This window comes from Lontra canadensis, unplaced genomic scaffold (assembly GCF_010015895.1).
Source record: "Lontra canadensis isolate GAN:19392208 unplaced genomic scaffold, GSC_riverotter_1.0 scaffold142, whole genome shotgun sequence".
Taxonomy (NCBI): Eukaryota; Metazoa; Chordata; class Mammalia; order Carnivora; family Mustelidae; genus Lontra; species Lontra canadensis.
This window is the reverse complement of record NW_022631136.1, coordinates 1,048,858-1,065,750: the sequence shown is the minus strand read 5'-3', so window position 1 is coordinate 1,065,750 and position 16,893 is coordinate 1,048,858. Positions and strand designations below refer to the sequence as shown.

The 16,893-nt window shown below is 37.4% G+C and overlaps 1 protein-coding gene across 4 annotated transcripts in view; it reads left to right on the top strand.

Moving 5' to 3' along the window:
- ARNT (aryl hydrocarbon receptor nuclear translocator) overlaps positions 1-16,893 on the top strand; it is a 70,432-nt gene that overhangs the window by 22,336 nt on the left and 31,203 nt on the right. For all 4 annotated transcript variants that reach the window (XM_032843586.1, XM_032843587.1, XM_032843585.1 and 1 more), the window contains 3 exons: positions 869-980; positions 8,905-8,949; positions 14,291-14,335. In XM_032843586.1, coding sequence (XP_032699477.1) covers positions 869-980; positions 8,905-8,949; positions 14,291-14,335 — 202 coding nt within the window. The remainder of the gene's footprint in view (positions 1-868; positions 981-8,904; positions 8,950-14,290; positions 14,336-16,893) is intronic.

Here is a 16,893-nt window from a genome sequence, read left to right as displayed (position 1 = left end):
TACACAGGCAGGTGAGGCTGCAGACAAGAGGGAGAGGCAGGCTTCCCGCTGAGCAAGGACCCTAGGATCATGAGCTAAGCCGAGGACAGATGCTTAACTGGCTGAGCCATCCAGGCATCCCAGATGCCTGGATCTTATTTAAACCTGTTTTAGTTGGCTTTCACTTATGCCACTTTGGGAGAGGAAAGGAGAGTATTGCTTTGTTATTGCTAGGTGGAGTTAGAATTCCATTTATTTTTGGTTCTTTTCTGTATTTTCTAAATAAAATACATAAGAAACTTAGATAACTTATTTTATATAAATAAAATAAGTTATGTTTTATGTATATTGCGTGAGTAAAATGTATAAAACTGATTGTGTGTGTGTGTTTTAGATCAGCATTATGTCACCATCACAAGCTTTTGGGCTGCAGGGGTGCCTGGGTGGCTCAGTGGGTTAAGCCTCTGCCTTCAGCTCAGGTCATGATCTCAGGGTCCTGGGATCGAGTGCCACATTGGGCTCTCTGCTCTGCGGGGGGCCTGCTTCCTCCTCTCTCTCTCTGCTTGCCTCTCTGCCTACTTGTGATCTCTCTCTGTCAAATAAATAAATAAAATCTTAAAATTAAAAAAAAAGTGAAGGCTGCAGATAGAATATAGTACTCTCTCTTCCAAACTCTGTGAAGCAGGGGAAACTGAAGTACAGGGAATGTATGCTTTCACCAGTGTAACAATTCAAGCAGAGCAATCTGGATATGAGCATTTGGGTTTTCTAGCAAGCTGCTGGGATTTCGTCTATACCTTGAGCCTTTCTTCAAGCAAACTCAGTGATGATGATGATTATAAGAAAGGACTGTCTTTCTTAAATGTATATTTCTATTTTTCTCTTATAGAGATGACATCAGATGTACCATCACTGGGTCCAGCCATTGCCTCAGGAAACCCTGGGCCTGGGATTCAAGGTGGAGGAGCCATTGTCCACAGGGCTATTAAGCGGCGACCGGGGTAAGTTTGGGTATTGTATCATGAATGGCTTTCCTACAAGCCAGCCTGATTTAGTAGTGGCTGAATCCTCTTTGCTATGCCCAGTCCTCTCATTTCAGCTGGTTACTAACTACAGTGCTGTCAGATACTGCTCTTTAGTCCCTGGATTTTTTTCCTTATACAGAATACTGTTTTTTATCTAAGTTTCTTATATGCAGGGTTTTTTTTTTAATTGTTTTAAATTTTATTTTTTATTAAGATTTTTACTTTAATTACTGTATAATTAACATACAGAGTTATATTAGTTTCAGGTGTATAATACAGTGACTCAGCAATTCTATACATCATTACTACTCAGGTGCTCATCATGACAAATGTACTCTTAATTCCCTTTACCTATTTAACCCATCCCCCCCAACTTCCCTCTGATGTGCTTTATTTTAAATGAGTACCTTCAGTTAAAGTTTTTTTTTTTCTTTCAACAAGAGCATTTCTTATTTGAAGCATACTTCAGAATACGTGGTTTTAAAAGGTATATGTAAAACATTCCATCCAAGAAAAATAGAATATACGTTTTCTTCAAGTACACACAGAACAAACCCCTGGTTAAATCACATAAAAAGTAGTGTAATAAATACTACAAATTTAAGAGACCAAAATCATACCAAATGTATTTTCCAACCACAGTGGTACAAAACTAAAGATCAACAATAAAGGTGGAAAATGTGCAATGTAAATATGAAATATTTAATATGTAGAGTGCCTCGGTGGCTCAGTCATTAAGCATATGCCTTCAGCTCGGGTCGTGATCCCAGGACCCTGGGATAAAGCCCGGCATTGGGCTTCCTACTTGACAGGAAGCCTGCTTCTCCCTCTCATACTTCCCTGCTTGTGTTCCCTATCTGGCTGTCTCTCTGTCAAATAAATAAGATCCTAAAAAAAATTTAATATGTGAAAATTAAATAACACATTACTGCACAAGCAGTGGACCAAATAAGAAATCAAACAGCAAGTCAAATATGACTCAAAACAAAATATGACTCAAAACAAAACAATATTCTAAAACCTATGGGATACAGTGAAAACAGATGATAGAATGAAATTTATGCTATAAATGCCTGTATAAAAGAACTCAAATAAACAAGGTAACATTATAGCATAAGATACTAGAAAATGAATAAACAGCTGACATTTAGTAGAGGAGGGAAATAACAAAGAAAAGTCAGAAATAAATAAGAGACCAGAATAAACAATAACATAACATTGAAAGTAGTGAGGAGGGGTGCCTGGGTGGCTCAGTGGGTTAAGCCTTCGGCTCAAGTCATGTTCTCAGTCTCCTGGGATCAAGTCCTGCTTTGGGTTCCCTGCTCAGCAGAGAGTCTGCTTCCCCCTCTCTCTCTGCCTGCCTCTCTGCCTACTTGTGAACTCTCTTTCTCTGTATCAAATAACTAAATAAAGTCTTTAAAAAAAGAAAGTAGTGACCAGTTTTTAAAAAAAAAAATAAAATTAGCAGTGCTTTAAATGAATTAAGAAAAAAAGGAGACTCAAAAGCCAAAATGAGAACCAAAATGGAAGGGAAACAATACAATAGATAAACATAGAAATACATAGTGTGATAACAGATTACTATAAATAATTATGTACTGACAAACCCGATAAAAAAGTAACTTCTTAAAAATGACAAGTTACCAAGATTCAATCATGAATCTTGAATCTAAGAAGTAGAAAATATTCTTAAACCAATACATGAATGAAAGTTGAATTAGGTATCAAAAATTTCCCAGCACAAAAAACCATGCACATGGCTTCATTGGCGAACCCCACAAAAATTTTAAAAATAATAATGACAATCTTTTATCAAAATCTTACAATTAATGGAATAGAGAGATCACATTCACAGTCATTCAATGAGGCCAATAACTACCCTGATACCAAAGCAGGACTAAAAGAATGCAAGAACCTAGGAGTCTGCTTTGTCTCTGTATTGCTCCTCCGACTTTCTTTGACATCTATTTGTGTGATGTTTCTCCACCCTCTCACTTTCAATCTGCAGGTGTCTTTAGTTCTAAAATGAGTCTCTTGTAGGCAGCATATAGTTGGGTCTTGTTTTTTTTTTTAAGATTTTTTATTTGTCAGAGTGAGTGAGCACAGGCAGAGGCAGAGGGAGAAGCAGGCTCCCTGCTGAGCAAGGAGCCCGATGTGGGACTCAATCCCAGGATGCTGGGATCATGACCAAAGCCGAAGGCAGCTGCTTAACCAACTGAGCCACCCAGGCGTCCCTGGGTCTTGTTTTTTTAATCCATTCTGACACCCTGTATCGTCTGATTGGAATGTTAAGTCGATTTTCATTCAAAGTAATCATTGATAAATATGTATTTATAACTATTTTATATTTTGTTATAGTTCTTTTGTTGTTTCTGGAGATTTTCCCTGATCCTTTCTTGTCTTTATCACCTTTGGTCTCTACTTTGCACTCAAAGAGTCCAGTTTGATATTTCTTGCAGGCCTGATTTAGTGGTCACGACCTCCTTTAATTTTTGTTTGGGAAACACTTTTTTATCACTTCTTTTCTGAATGATAGCCTTGCTGGATAGAGAGTATTCTTGGCTATAGATTTTTCCCATTAAACACTTTGAATATATCATGCCTCTCTTTTGGCTTGCCAAGTTTCTGTTGAGAAATCCTCAGCCTTACAGGTTTTCCCTTGTAAGTTAAGGACTTCTTTTGTCTTGCTGCTTTTAAGATTTTTTTTTATTAGTATAGTTTGTGCATTACTCTTTTTTAAAGAGATTTGTTTATTTATAAAGATTTATTTATTTGGGGGAGAGAGGGAGTGTGTGCGCATGGCGGGCAGAGCAGAGGGAGAGAATCTTCTCTGATGAGCTGTGAGCCTGATTCTGGGCTCCATCCCATGACCTGTGGCTTGAGCTGAAACCAAGAGTCAGACGTGCAAGTTACTGAGCCACTGAGATGCTGCACGTAAATAAATAAATCTTTAAAAAAAAAAAAAAAAGGCCTGGGAGAATGAGTAGTATTTTGTCCACTTCTTTTGTTGTTGTTAAATTTCTCATTTTGTTTTCTTTTTCTTTTTTTTTTTTTTTAAGGATTTTACTTATTTGACAGACAGAGATCACAAGTAGGTAGAGAGGCAGGCAGAGAGAGAGGAGGAAGCAGGGTCCCCACTGAGCAGAGAGCCCAATGTGGGGCTCGATCCCAGGACCCTGGGATCATGACCTGAGCCGAAGGCAGAGGCTTTAACCCACTGAGCCACCCAGGCACCCCTTTTGTTTTCTTTTTAAAAAATTACGTAGCTAAGGGGCACCTGCATGGCTCAGTTGGTTGAGTGTCCAGATTGATTTCATCTTGAGTCATCATCTCATGGTCATGAGATGGGGCTCTGCAATGGGCCTGAGCCTGCTTGAGATTCTCTGTTTCTCTCTCTCTCCTCCCCCCACTCACACATTCATGCTAGCTTTCTCTCTCTCTCTCAAAAAGAAAAATTCTGTAGCTAATATAGCTAGTATTTAATTTCACCAGCTAATAATAATGCAGGAGCGATCCTTGGGTTTATTTGGTAACATGAGTAACATACTAAGACTTACTATGTGTCCAAGAGTTTGTTTTTTTTTTTTTTAAATAAGATTTTTATTTATTTATTTGACAGAAGTAGGCAGAGAGGCAGGCAGAGAGAGAGAGGAGGAAGCAGGCTCCCCACTGAGCAGAGAGCCCGATACGGGGCTCCATCCCAGGACCCTGGGATCATGACCTGAGCTGAAGGCAGAGACTTTAACCCACTGAGCCACCCAGGTGCCCCTGTGTCCAAGAGTTTTACACATTTTAATTCATTGTTTGATATGAGTCTGGGGAGGTTGGTTTTAGAGTTCACTCTCTTAAACAACAATGTTATGGTTATGCAAACAATTAGCACTATAAATATCAAAATTAGAAGATTGGGTGAGTAAATTATAGTTATTTGAAATGGAATTCTATACAGCTATTGGAAGTGACAAATATATATCAGTATAGAAAAATGTTCTCAGTATGTTGGGAGGTTACAGTTTTTGTAACATACTACTCTGTCAGAAATAAATCTGTGTAATGTGTGTGTAGCAAAACTAAAAGGATACTTACCAAATTTCTGGATGATGAGATTATGGAAACTTTTGTTTTTATTTTCAGATTTTCTAAAATGAATAGGTATTATTGGTAATCAGGAAAATATATTAAAAGTAGTAATATGTATTCTTTTATTTATTTATTTATTCGTTTTTTGCATTTTGATCAAACTTTTTTTTTAATGTTGTTGTGTTTATTTTTTTTTAAATTTAATTTAATTTAATTTTTTTTTTTTAAAGATTTTATTTATTTATTTGTCAGAGAGAGAGAGAGAGAGAGTGAGCACAGGCAGAGGCAGAGCGAGAAGCGGGCTCCCTGCTGAGCAAGGAGCCCGATGTGGGACTCGATCCCAGGACTCGGGGATCATGACCTGAGCCAAAGGCAGCCGCTTAACCAACTGAGCCACCCAGGCGTCCCTAAATTTTATTTTTTATAAACATATATTTTTTTCCCCAGGGGTACAGGTCTGTGAATCGCCAGGTTTCTTTTATTTATTTTTAATTTAATTTATTTTTTAATTTAAATCAGTTAATTAACATGTAATGTATTACTGGTTTCAGAGGTAGAGGTCGGTCATTCATCAGTCTAATATAATACCCAGTGTTCATTACATCACATATCCTCCTTAGTGTCCATCACCCAGTTATCCCATTCTTCCACCCCTCAACCCTCCAGCAACCCTCAGTTTGTTTCCTATGATTAAGAATCTTATGGCTTGTCTCCCTCTCTGATTTCATCTTGTTTTATTTTTTCCTCCCTTCCCCAATGATCCTCTGTTTTGTTTCTTAAATTCCACATATCAGTGAGATCATATGATAATTGTCTTTCTCTAATTGACTTATTTGACTTAGCATAATACCGTCTAGTTCCGTCCACATCATTGCAAATGCTTGCTTTTTTTTTTTTTTTTTTTTGGTGGCTGCATAATATTCTATTGTACATATATACCACATCTTTATTCATTCATCTGTCGACGGACATCTGAGTTCTTTCCATAGTTTGGCTATTGTGGACATTGCTGCTATAAACATTGGGGTGCGGGTGCCCCTTTGGATCACTACATTTGTATCTTTGTACCCAGTAATGCAATTGCTGGGTCATAGGGTAGCTCTATTTTCACCTTTTTGAGGAACCTCCATACTGTTTTCCAGGGTGGCTGCACCAGCTTGCAGTCCCACAAACAGTTTAAGAGGATTCCCCCTTCTCCACATCCTCGCCAACATCTGTCATCTCCTGACTCATTGATTGTAGCCATTCTGACTGGTGTGAGGTGGTTATCTCATTGTGGTTTTGATTTGTATTGTCCTGATGCTGAGCGATGTTGAGCATTTTTTCATGAGTCTGTTGGCCATTTGTATGTCTTTGAAGAAATATCTGTTCATGTCTTCTGCCCATTTCTTGACTGGATTATTTGTTCTTTGGGTGTTAAGTTTGAGAAGTTCTTTATAGATTTTGAACACTATCCCTTTATCTGATATGTCATTTGCAGATATTTTCTCCCATTCTGTTGTCTTTTGGTTTTGTCCACTGTTTCCTTTGCTGTGCAAAAGCTTTTTATTTTGATGAAGTCCCAGTAGTTCATTTTTGCATTTGTTTCCCTTGCCTTTGGAGATGGGTCTAGCAAGAATTTGCTATGGCCAAGGTCACAGAGGTTGTTGCCTGTGTTCTTCTCTGGGATTTTGATGGATTCCTGTCTCACGTTTAGGTCTTTCATCTGTTTTGAGTTCATTTTTGGTATGGTATACGGAACGGTCCAGTTTCATTCTGCATGTGGCTGTCCAATTTTCCCAGCACCATTTGTTGAAGAGACTGTCTTTTTTCCATTAGATATTCTTTCCTGTTTTGTCAGAGATCAGTTGACCATAGACTTGAGGGTCCATTTCTGGGCTCTCTTATTCTGTTCCATTGATCTATGTGTCTGTTTTTGCACCAGTACCATACTGTCTTGATGATTACAGTTTTGCAATAGAGCTTGAGGTCCAGAATTGTGATGCCACAAGTTTGGTTTTCTTTTTCAACATTACTTTGGCTATTTGGGGTCTTTTCTGGTTCCATACAAATTTTAGGATTATTTTTTCCAGGCCTGTGAAAAAAGTTGATGGTATTTTGATAGGGATTGCATTGAATGTATAGATTGCTCTAGGTAGCATAGACATTTTAACAATATTTTTTCTTCTAGTCCCTGAGAATGGAACATTTTTCCATTTCTTTGTGTCTTTCTCAGTTTCTTTTATGAGTGTTCTATAGTTTTCTGAGTACAGATCCCTTGCCTCTTTGGTTAGTTTTATTCCCAGGTATTTTATAGTTTGGGTGCAACTCTAAGTGGGATTGACTCCTTAAAAGAATACACATTCTTTTATTTTTTATTTTATTTATTTTTTTCAAAGATTTTATTTATTTATTTATTTATTTGACAGGCAGAGATCACAATTAGGCAGAGAGGCAGGCAGGGAGAGAGAGAGGAGGAAGCAGGCTCCCTGCCGAGCAAAGAGCCTGATGCGGGGCTTGATCCCAGGACGCTGGGATCATGACCTGGGCCGAAGGCAGAAGCTTTAACCCACTGAGCCACCCAGGTGCCCAAGAATACACATTCTTTTAAATAAAGATTGGAAAATAGAAAGAAAGAAGGAAGCGATAATCTTACTACCCCATCATCTCCTATAAGTTTTTTTGTATAACTTCTTCTTTCTTTATATGTAGATCTTCTTAGTAGTTGTAATCTGTAATTATATAGTTTTATATAGCCTGGTCTTTCCACCTAACCATCTGTAACCTTTTTTTTCATATTGTTAAATATTTTATAAAAGCATGATTTTTAAGTTATATAAAGGGATGTACTCAGTTCCTATTTTGGGACATTTAAGTTGTTTTGAAGATTTTGCTATTATATGTAATGCTCAGTGAACATCTTTGTACATAAATTTTTTTTCTCTTTTTAGTTCTTTTTTTTAGGGTAGATTCTTAGAAATGGAGTTATTGGGTGGATTTTGACTAGTAATTAGGGGGCTACAGGGAGGAAGAGGAATGAACATTTTCAGGATTGACGCTGTGTACTTCATATGTAATCCATCTAGAGACTCATAATGTTAGGCTATAAGGCTAGTAGAGATGCCAAGAGTGATCACTGGTAATATTTTGGTTCAGTAGAATAGAGATTAATAGGAGATTGGCCTACCTTGTTACCTGTAATCTACCCTAATCCCCTGAAATGAAAGTCACTGCTGCTTTCACTAAATGTCTTACAGCATATTGCTTATGCTCCTCACATGGTGCTTTCCTGTTCTCATTTGTTTTGTATTTGTCTGGGTAGAGAGTCCCTTGAGGGTAAGTCTCTTGTTTTCCTCTCATCTAGCAAGTCTTTAATGTAGCAAATGCTACATGTTTATTAGATGTGTGATGTAAAGAATCATTGATGAGTAACCTTATGAGATCTTAATATGGTCTCTTTTGTAACATCACCGTTTTGGAATATGTTTCAGAAGTCTAGTAACATAGCTTAGACTATAGAATTGAAAAATGGACCTGACTTAATAATTTTTTTATTTTCATTTTTGAGTGGATTCCTGTTTCTTTGGTAGAGGTTGTACTCTGATATAAAACTTTGGCAAAGGTGGACTGCCAACTTGGGAAAATGTTAGGTAGCATAGACTCTTTTGATTGCCCAGTTTGTAAAAGGGGGAAGTCACATATCTTCATTTGACTTCTGTCCTCTTCCTGTTTTCCTTCTTCCATTTGGGTGGGTGTTCAGATAACTTGTGGGTTGAGAATTTTTAATGTCTTAGTGTTCTGTGTCAGTGAGCTTATAGTATTTATTGTTGGCTTTACCCAGGTTGGATTTTGATGATGATGGAGAAGGGAACAGTAAGTTTTTGAGGTAAGATTTTAAATTTTTTTCTCTAGATTTCTGATATTAAAAATTAGTTCATGATCTTTATATTTCTGACTTGCAGTATTTTTGTCCTTAGGCCTAAGGTGAGTGCTTTATCCTAAAACTAAAGTTTCCCATTATACCTCCTAAAGTTTTCAGACATTTTTTTAATGGTTCTAGTGAAGAGAGGGCAGAGAATTTCCAAAACCCTCTGTTACAGATAGTTGCTGTGTGGTTTTAAAACAACACTTTATTATTTCTCACAATGCTGTGGATTGACTGGATGGTTATTCTGTCTTCTTTGTGGTCTTTTATCCTTAAGGAGGTCAGACTGAGTTTCTTTATTATTATTTTTTTTTTTAAGATTTTATTTATTTGTTTATTTGACAGAGATCACAAGTAGGCAGAGAGGCAGGCAGAGAGAAAGGAAGGGAAGCAGACTTCCCGCTGAGCAGAGACCTCGATGCGGGGCTCGATCCCAGAACCCCGGGATCATGACCTGAGCTGAAGGCAGAGGCCTTAACCCACTGAACCACCCAGGCGCCCCAGACTGAGTTTCTTTATATGCCAGTGTCTACAATCTGAAGGGCGAGTCCCATTCTAAATGCTTATCAAGCCTCTGCTTTGTATTGACATTTGCTAGTGTTCCATTGGCTAAAGCAAATTTTATGTCCAAGTCCTGAGTCAGTGTGTTAGGAGGCTAAGGTGTAATTCATTGGGGGGGTCATTAATGTACTTTTCATACTTTCTCATACCTGTTGACTTCTACAGAGCAAGAATTAGAATTTGTATCCTTGAATGATGAATCTTCTGGAGCACTGAAAATGGACTTTTTGATACATTGATGGAGGAGTTCTTTCAGAGAAGGGAAATATTTATTCCTGTTAAAGACCCATTATTTGGCTTTGTTTCTAAGTAAGGAAAACAGTAAGAGTCAAAGAAAGGAAGATAATCTTGACCGCAACCTGCCATTTTTCCTTTGCAAAGTTGAAAATATTACCTAGGCGGGTCTATGTTGTTGAGTAACAAGTATTTAATAAAGAAGCCCTATTTTAAAAAAGCCATTATTTTATTATGTGAATGTCCAGATTTGATTTGTCTTATTAACTAGATCTTAAAAAGTAATATATTTTATAAGTTTTTAAACAGTGCGAAGTTATGTGTAGTTCAGTCCTGTCTTCCTTTCTACTTTAGGCCCTTCCCCTTAGACAGCTACAGTTTCCAGTTTATTGAGTATCCTTCAGAAATATTCAGTACATATATAAGTGTATTAAAATGTATATGTGTTACATACATTCATAATGTCCTCGGTTTTTGTTTTTGCATGGAGGATGTCCATATTGTAAATTCCTTGGCATTGTTTAGTTTTACAATGCTTAAGTTGTCAGAGACATCTGGTTTTTTTCTCATTTTAGTAATTTTTATTTAGGGTTATATTTCTCACTTCTAACTCGTTGCTGAACCCTACCAGATACTCTTGAAAACAACTGTAACTTGGCTACCATAAAGAAGTAGTCGCAGAGCACTGGAGAAAATAATTCTCCAAGAGAGCTTTTTGAGACTTAATGAGTATTAATAAATGTGAAGAGGGAAAGATATTTCAATTTGGGAGGAAGGTTAGATTTTTTTTTTTTAAGATTTTATTTTTTTATTTGTCAGGGAGAGAGTGCACCCAAGCAGGGGGAACATCAGGCAGACGGAGAAGCAGGCTCCCTGCCGAGCCTGATTTTGGACTCCATCCCAGGATCCTGGGATCATGACCTGAGCTGAAGTCAGATACCCAACCAATGAGCCACCCAGGTGTCCCAAGGATAGACTTTTTAGAACAGTTCTGGAAGGGGCATGTGGGTGGCTCTGTGGGTTAAGTCTCTGCCTTCAGCTTAGGTCATGATCCCAGGGTCCTGGGATCGAGCTTCATATCAGTCTCTGCTCAGCAGGGAGTCTGCTTCCCCTTCTCTCTCTGCCTGCCTCTCTGCCTACTTGTGATCTCTCTCTCTCTCTCTCAAATAAATAAATAAATAAAATCTTTTAAAAAATAAAATAAAACAGTTCTGGGAATTCTTCCAATTTGGAATCCCTAATTATAATGATAAATGCTGTTGGTGGGACCGAATTGTGCATATGCATGGCATGTAAGTAACCACTCGTCTTTCTTTTCTTTTTTTTGAAGACTTTATTTATTAGAGAGAGAGAGGGAGACAAGAGAGGGAACATAAGCAGGGGGAGTGGGAGAGGGAAACGCAGGCTCCCTGCGGATCGCAGGACCCTGGGATTCTGACCTCAGCCAAAGGCAGATGCTTAACCGCCTGAGCCACCCAGGTGCCCCACCACTAGTCTTCTTTATACTTCTCAGTTAGCTCTGGCCCTGAGTCACTGTCTTCATTTCCACAAAATCTAGTAGTCACAAACTATATGCAGATAAGTTCATTTGTTCTTTCCCCAGCCATAAAAAAAGACTATCACAAATCATTTTACCTAGTGGGTCATTATACCTGAGAGAGACATCACCAAATTTATCTTTTTTAAAAATTTATTTATTTTTTAAGCAGTTGGAATTTTTCCTCTCTGGTCAGTGTGTGAAAGCCTTATTTGCACTGTATCCATAAGTCAGCACTAAATCTCCTTGGTGGATGCTACTTTTGAAGGTTGTAATTTATCATATGTTTTCATTGATTTGTTCAAATGTCATTTTGTTATATTCTCCAGACACCTAAAAAATCATTTTTTAAAAGATTTTTTTTCTTTATTTGACAGAGATAACAAGTAGGCAAAGAAGCAGGCAGAGAAAGAGGAGGAAGTGGGCTCCCTCCTGGGCAGAGAGCCTGATGTAGGGCTCAATCCCAGGACCCTGAGATCATGACCTGAGCTGAAGGCAGAGACTTAATCCACTGAGCTACCCAGGCGCCCCTAAAAAATCATTTTTAATAATATCAAGGCTTTGAAACTCCAGGTGCATTGTCAGAGTTACTAGTGTTCACAGTAGTGCTTCTAAACCTTAATGTGTATACAAAGCCATGTGGGGTTTCTTGTTAAGGTCAAGATTCCAATTCAGTAGGTCTGGACTGGCTCAGTTGGTAAAGCATGTGTCTCTTGATCTTGGGGTTGTGAATTCAAGCCCCACAGTGGGCCTAGAGATTATGTTAAAAAAATGTAATTCGGTAGGCCTGGGATAGGGCCCAGGGCTCTGTGTTCTGATTCATTTCTGGAACCTGCTTCCAGCCAAGGATCTAGAAGACTCATTCTTGAGATTCAAAGTTAATATGTAAATTAAAGTCTCTCTTTTCACTTTAGGTTACATGTTTTCACTATGAGTTAGTAGCATCTGATTTAAAGCATATTTCGTGTCCTAGGAACAAACCATTTGTGCTTGAGCTGGAATTCAGTTACATTTCCATGGATTTGCCCATTCTTCTTCTGCTCTCCTGTTAATTTCAAAATCTGAAAATTCTTGAGGTTGGATTAGTTGAGGATTTACAGCCGGTAAAGGAGCAGTATAAATTTTGACTCTAATGTAATAACTGGTTTAACTGCAGATTTTGTGAGACTTACCTATCTCCCAAAAGCACTTTCTGCCCAAAGTTGATAGATCTTTGCTATATCCTGTGGCAGTGAGAAGAAGAAAATTTAGATCATCCAGAGAGTAGAGTAGTTTTTTTTTTTTTTTAAAGATTTTCCTCCTGCAACAATTCCTGTAGTTTCCGTATTTAGCAGATATGATTTATTGGTTTATTAAGTACAAGTTGTTGGGATGAATGGATTGTGTTTTCTTGATCAGAGAGATAAAAAACATTGTTTAGGGGCACCTGGGTGGCTCAGTGGGTTAAGCCGCTGCCTTCGGCTCAGGTCATGATCTCAGGGTCCTGGGATCGAGTTCTGCATCGGGCTCTCTGCTCAGCAGGGAGCCTGCTTCCCTCTCTCTCTCTCTGCCTGCCTCTCTGTCTACTTGTGATCTCTCTCTGTCAAATAAATAAAAATCTTTAAAAAAAATAATAAAAAATATAAAAAATAAAAAACATTGTTTATGTCATAATTTAAAACTATCTCTCTTAAAACTTTTTGTGCATCAAAGAAAACAGTGAAAAGATAGCCCATGTAAGGGAGAAAATATTTGCAAATCATGTATCTGATAAGAGATTAATATCTATAATATATGAAGAACTACCACAACTCAATAAAAAAAAAACCTGATTAAAAATTGGCAAACCACTTGAATTGACGGTTTTTCAAAGAAGATATGCAGAAGGCCAACAAACATATGAAAAGACGTTCAGCATCACTAATCATTAGAGAAATGCAAATTGAAACAACAATGAGATACCACTTTACATCTATGATGATGGGCACCATCATAGAAATAGAAAGTAAGTGTTGGGTAAGGATGTGAAAAAGAGGGAACCCTTGTGCACTATTGGTTAGAATGTAAATTGTAAATTTAACCACTCTGGAAAACAGTATGGAGATTCCTCAAAAAATCAAAAACAGAATCACCATATGATTCAGCAACCCCGCTTCTGGTTATAAATATCCAAAATAATTAAAACAGGGTCTTAGATATTTGCACACTCATGTGTACTGCCCCATTTTCACAAAAGCCAAGAGGTGGAAGCGACCAAATATCTATTGACAGATGAATGCATAAAGAAAATGTGGCATATATGTCCAGTGGAATATTGTTCAGACTTAAAAAGGAAGGAAATCCTGACATGTGCTACAACATGGATGAATGTTGAGGACATTATACTAAGTAAAATAAGCCAGTCACAGAAAGGCTATATGATCTCACTTACATGGGATATCTGAAGTAATCAAAATTAGAGACAGAAAGTACAGTAATGGTTACTAGCAACCGAGGGTCAGGTGGGGAGCAGGTGGGAAGGTGATGTTTAGTGTATAATAGAGTTTCAGTTTTGCAAGATTAGAAAGTTCTATACATCTCTTGCACAACAATGTAAATACAGTTAGCACTACTGAATTGTACTCTAAAAATTGGTTAAGATGGTAAATTTTGTGTTCCATGTTTTTTTGCCATAATTAAAACACAACTATCCCTAACCTCAGAGTAGTGTTGACCAGGCAGTCAGCTTTGCCCTCATGAGATCATCATCTTTTTTTTTGGAGTGTCTGATAAGTAAGGGTAAAGGAGAATATCAGAATCCTGACAAATAATAGTCATGGGTTTCTTAAGTTCTTTTGGATGGTATTACTATCTCTTTTGCTTTGTGATGCTTTTCCATTGGCTTTTTTTTTTCCCCCTGTTGAATATTTTTACTCCTTTCTAGTTTTCATTTCAGATGAAGTAGATATAACAAGTATAATGCTTTGGGCTAACCTTATTTTTCTTCTTTAGGTGTGATGATGATCAGATGTCTAATGATAAGGAGCGGTTTGCCAGGTAATGTAATAGAGCATCTTGGGCCATGTTGTGGGACCAGGCAGCTCAGGCATATGGAGTTTAATTTGATCTCATTAGGAGTTAATTTCTCTGTGCAGTCTTTTTCACACTCTGAAAGCTGACAAAATTTAGTATGACAGTTACTGTATAATTATGTTCAGGTAACATGGCTTCAAACTAATGGCACAATTTACACAACGTTTTTATGTATATGATAGGCAGCTATACAGTGTGCTTGCTGGGTGTCCACAGGAACACAAGTTACGGATTTAATGGTTGCATTTATTATTAAATGGTTCCACAAACTCTGTACAGATAATAGTTTTCCTTTAAAAATTAAAACAGGAACAATTTTTGTAGAGATGAATTTTTATTGCAGTGAATTTATTTAAATTTTATTAAGATTATGAAAAATGCTTTGCTTTTTATTTATAAATCCTCAACTCAGATGTACAAAGTTGAGGATTTATAAATAAAAAGCAAAGTATTTTTTTTTAGAAACTTCATTCTGTATATTTTAAACAGTAAGTTAGTTTGTTTTTTAAAAATGGAGTTTGTAGCCACCTTAGAAAAATGAATAATCAAAAATCCAGAGCTTAACTGAGTACTTATATTTATTGTGGATGTTGCTAGTCTGGGGACTATACCTTGAGAACCACTGATGTAGAAGGCTAAGAAATACCAGTCATAGTAGCTTATAACTGTCTGAAGTAGTAAGATGCCATCATGGGCTTTGAATAAAAGATTTTATTTTATTTAACTTTTTAAAGATTTTATTTATTTATTTGATAGAGAGACAGCGAGAGAGGGAATACAAGCAGGGGAGTGAGGGAGGGAGAAGCAGGCTTCCCACAGAGCAGGGAGCCCAATGTGGCGCTTGATCCTGGGACCATGACCTGAGCCAAAGGCAGACGCCCAATGACTGAGCCACCCAGGCGCCCCTGAATAAGAGATTTTAATAAATAAAATGCATATGGGATTTTCTCTGATAGCAGTGTATAAGATTGATTAAAGAGAAGCACTATAGTCAGGGAGATAGATGCAAGGGTGAATAATAAGATAGCTATCAAATCATGAGTGCCTGGGATAGAGTGGAGGCAATGGCAATAGGAAAGGAATGAATTTAAGAGATTTTCAAATAATTTATTTATTGAAATAGATACTTATAAATACTTTAGTGTATAAACCATCTCTAAAATGAGAAGTTAATTATAGATATTTAGGGAATAGTTTTTCAAGCTGCACTGGAAAGTCAAGGCATCATGGGCACCTGGCTGGCTCAGTCAGTGGAACATGTAGCTCCTATTCTTAGGGTCCTGAATTCAGGCCCCACCTTGGGTTTTGAGATTACTTAAATAAATAAATTTTAAAAAAAATAAAAAGAAAAAAAGAATGACGGTCAAGTCATCAGATAGATAGTACTGGTCATGCAGGTTAACAGTTTCTTTTCTTTTTTTTTTTTTAAGATTTTTTTTTATTTGACAGATCACAAGTAGGCAGAGAGGCAGGCAGAGAGAGAGAGGAGGAGGAGGCAGGCTCCCTGCTGAGCAGAGAGCCCGAATGCAGGACTCGATCCCAGGACCCTGGGATCATGACCTGAGCCGAAGGCAGAGGCTTTAACCACTGAGCCTCCCAGGTTTCCCGGTTAACAGTTTCTTGATTAAAATTCCAAAAAGTCTCTATGAAGACATGACCTGAATTATTTTAGTTTTCATTTGTCCTACTTAATATAAATATTTAGACATTCACGTATTTCAATTAGAGATACTAGAGTGGTTAAAGGATTATGGATTTGTAATAGTAGGAGTAGTAATAATAGGAATTTTAGATATTTAAGTTTCTTTCAAAAAAACTTATTCCTGTAAGAGATGAAGGGTAGTTGGGAGGGGGGCAGGGGTGGGAGAGAGAGAATATGAATTCTAAGCAGTCTCCACACCAAGCACAGAGCCTGTTGTTGGGCTCCATCTCACCATCCTAAGATTGTGACCAGAGCCAAAACCAAGATTTGGACCCTTAACTGACTGCACCACTCAGGTGCCCCTGTACATGTCACTTTTAATAATGAAATATTAGTGTTTTAGCCTGTTCATATGTCATACTTAGATGTTTCATTTGAGGCTTCTTAATCTATATTTATATCTATATATATATTGTTTTTAATGGAATTGATACTGACATACTGGCCTACCAACACACCAGCTCTTACAGTTTTCAGTTTTCCAGAAAAATTTAGTGGTAATCCTTTGTAGCCCCCTCCAGGGCAGGGGGAGTTGGCACTGGGGATCCAGTAGTTTTAGGGCTTTACTACAAAGAAATGGGAGAGTGAATAAATAGAAATTTACTACTTCAGTATCAAACCAATGATAGGGGATGTGCCAGAAACCTAATTCTTAAGTTTTATTTATGTAATTTCGGTTATGTTGTCTGTGAGTGCATATGTGTGTGTCTGCATGTTACAGAGAGATTGTATTTGTGATAATTTGACATTCTTATCATGATTTACTCTTTGATTTTTTTCATTATAGGATAGCATATGTGGGGGCACCTAGGTGGTTCAG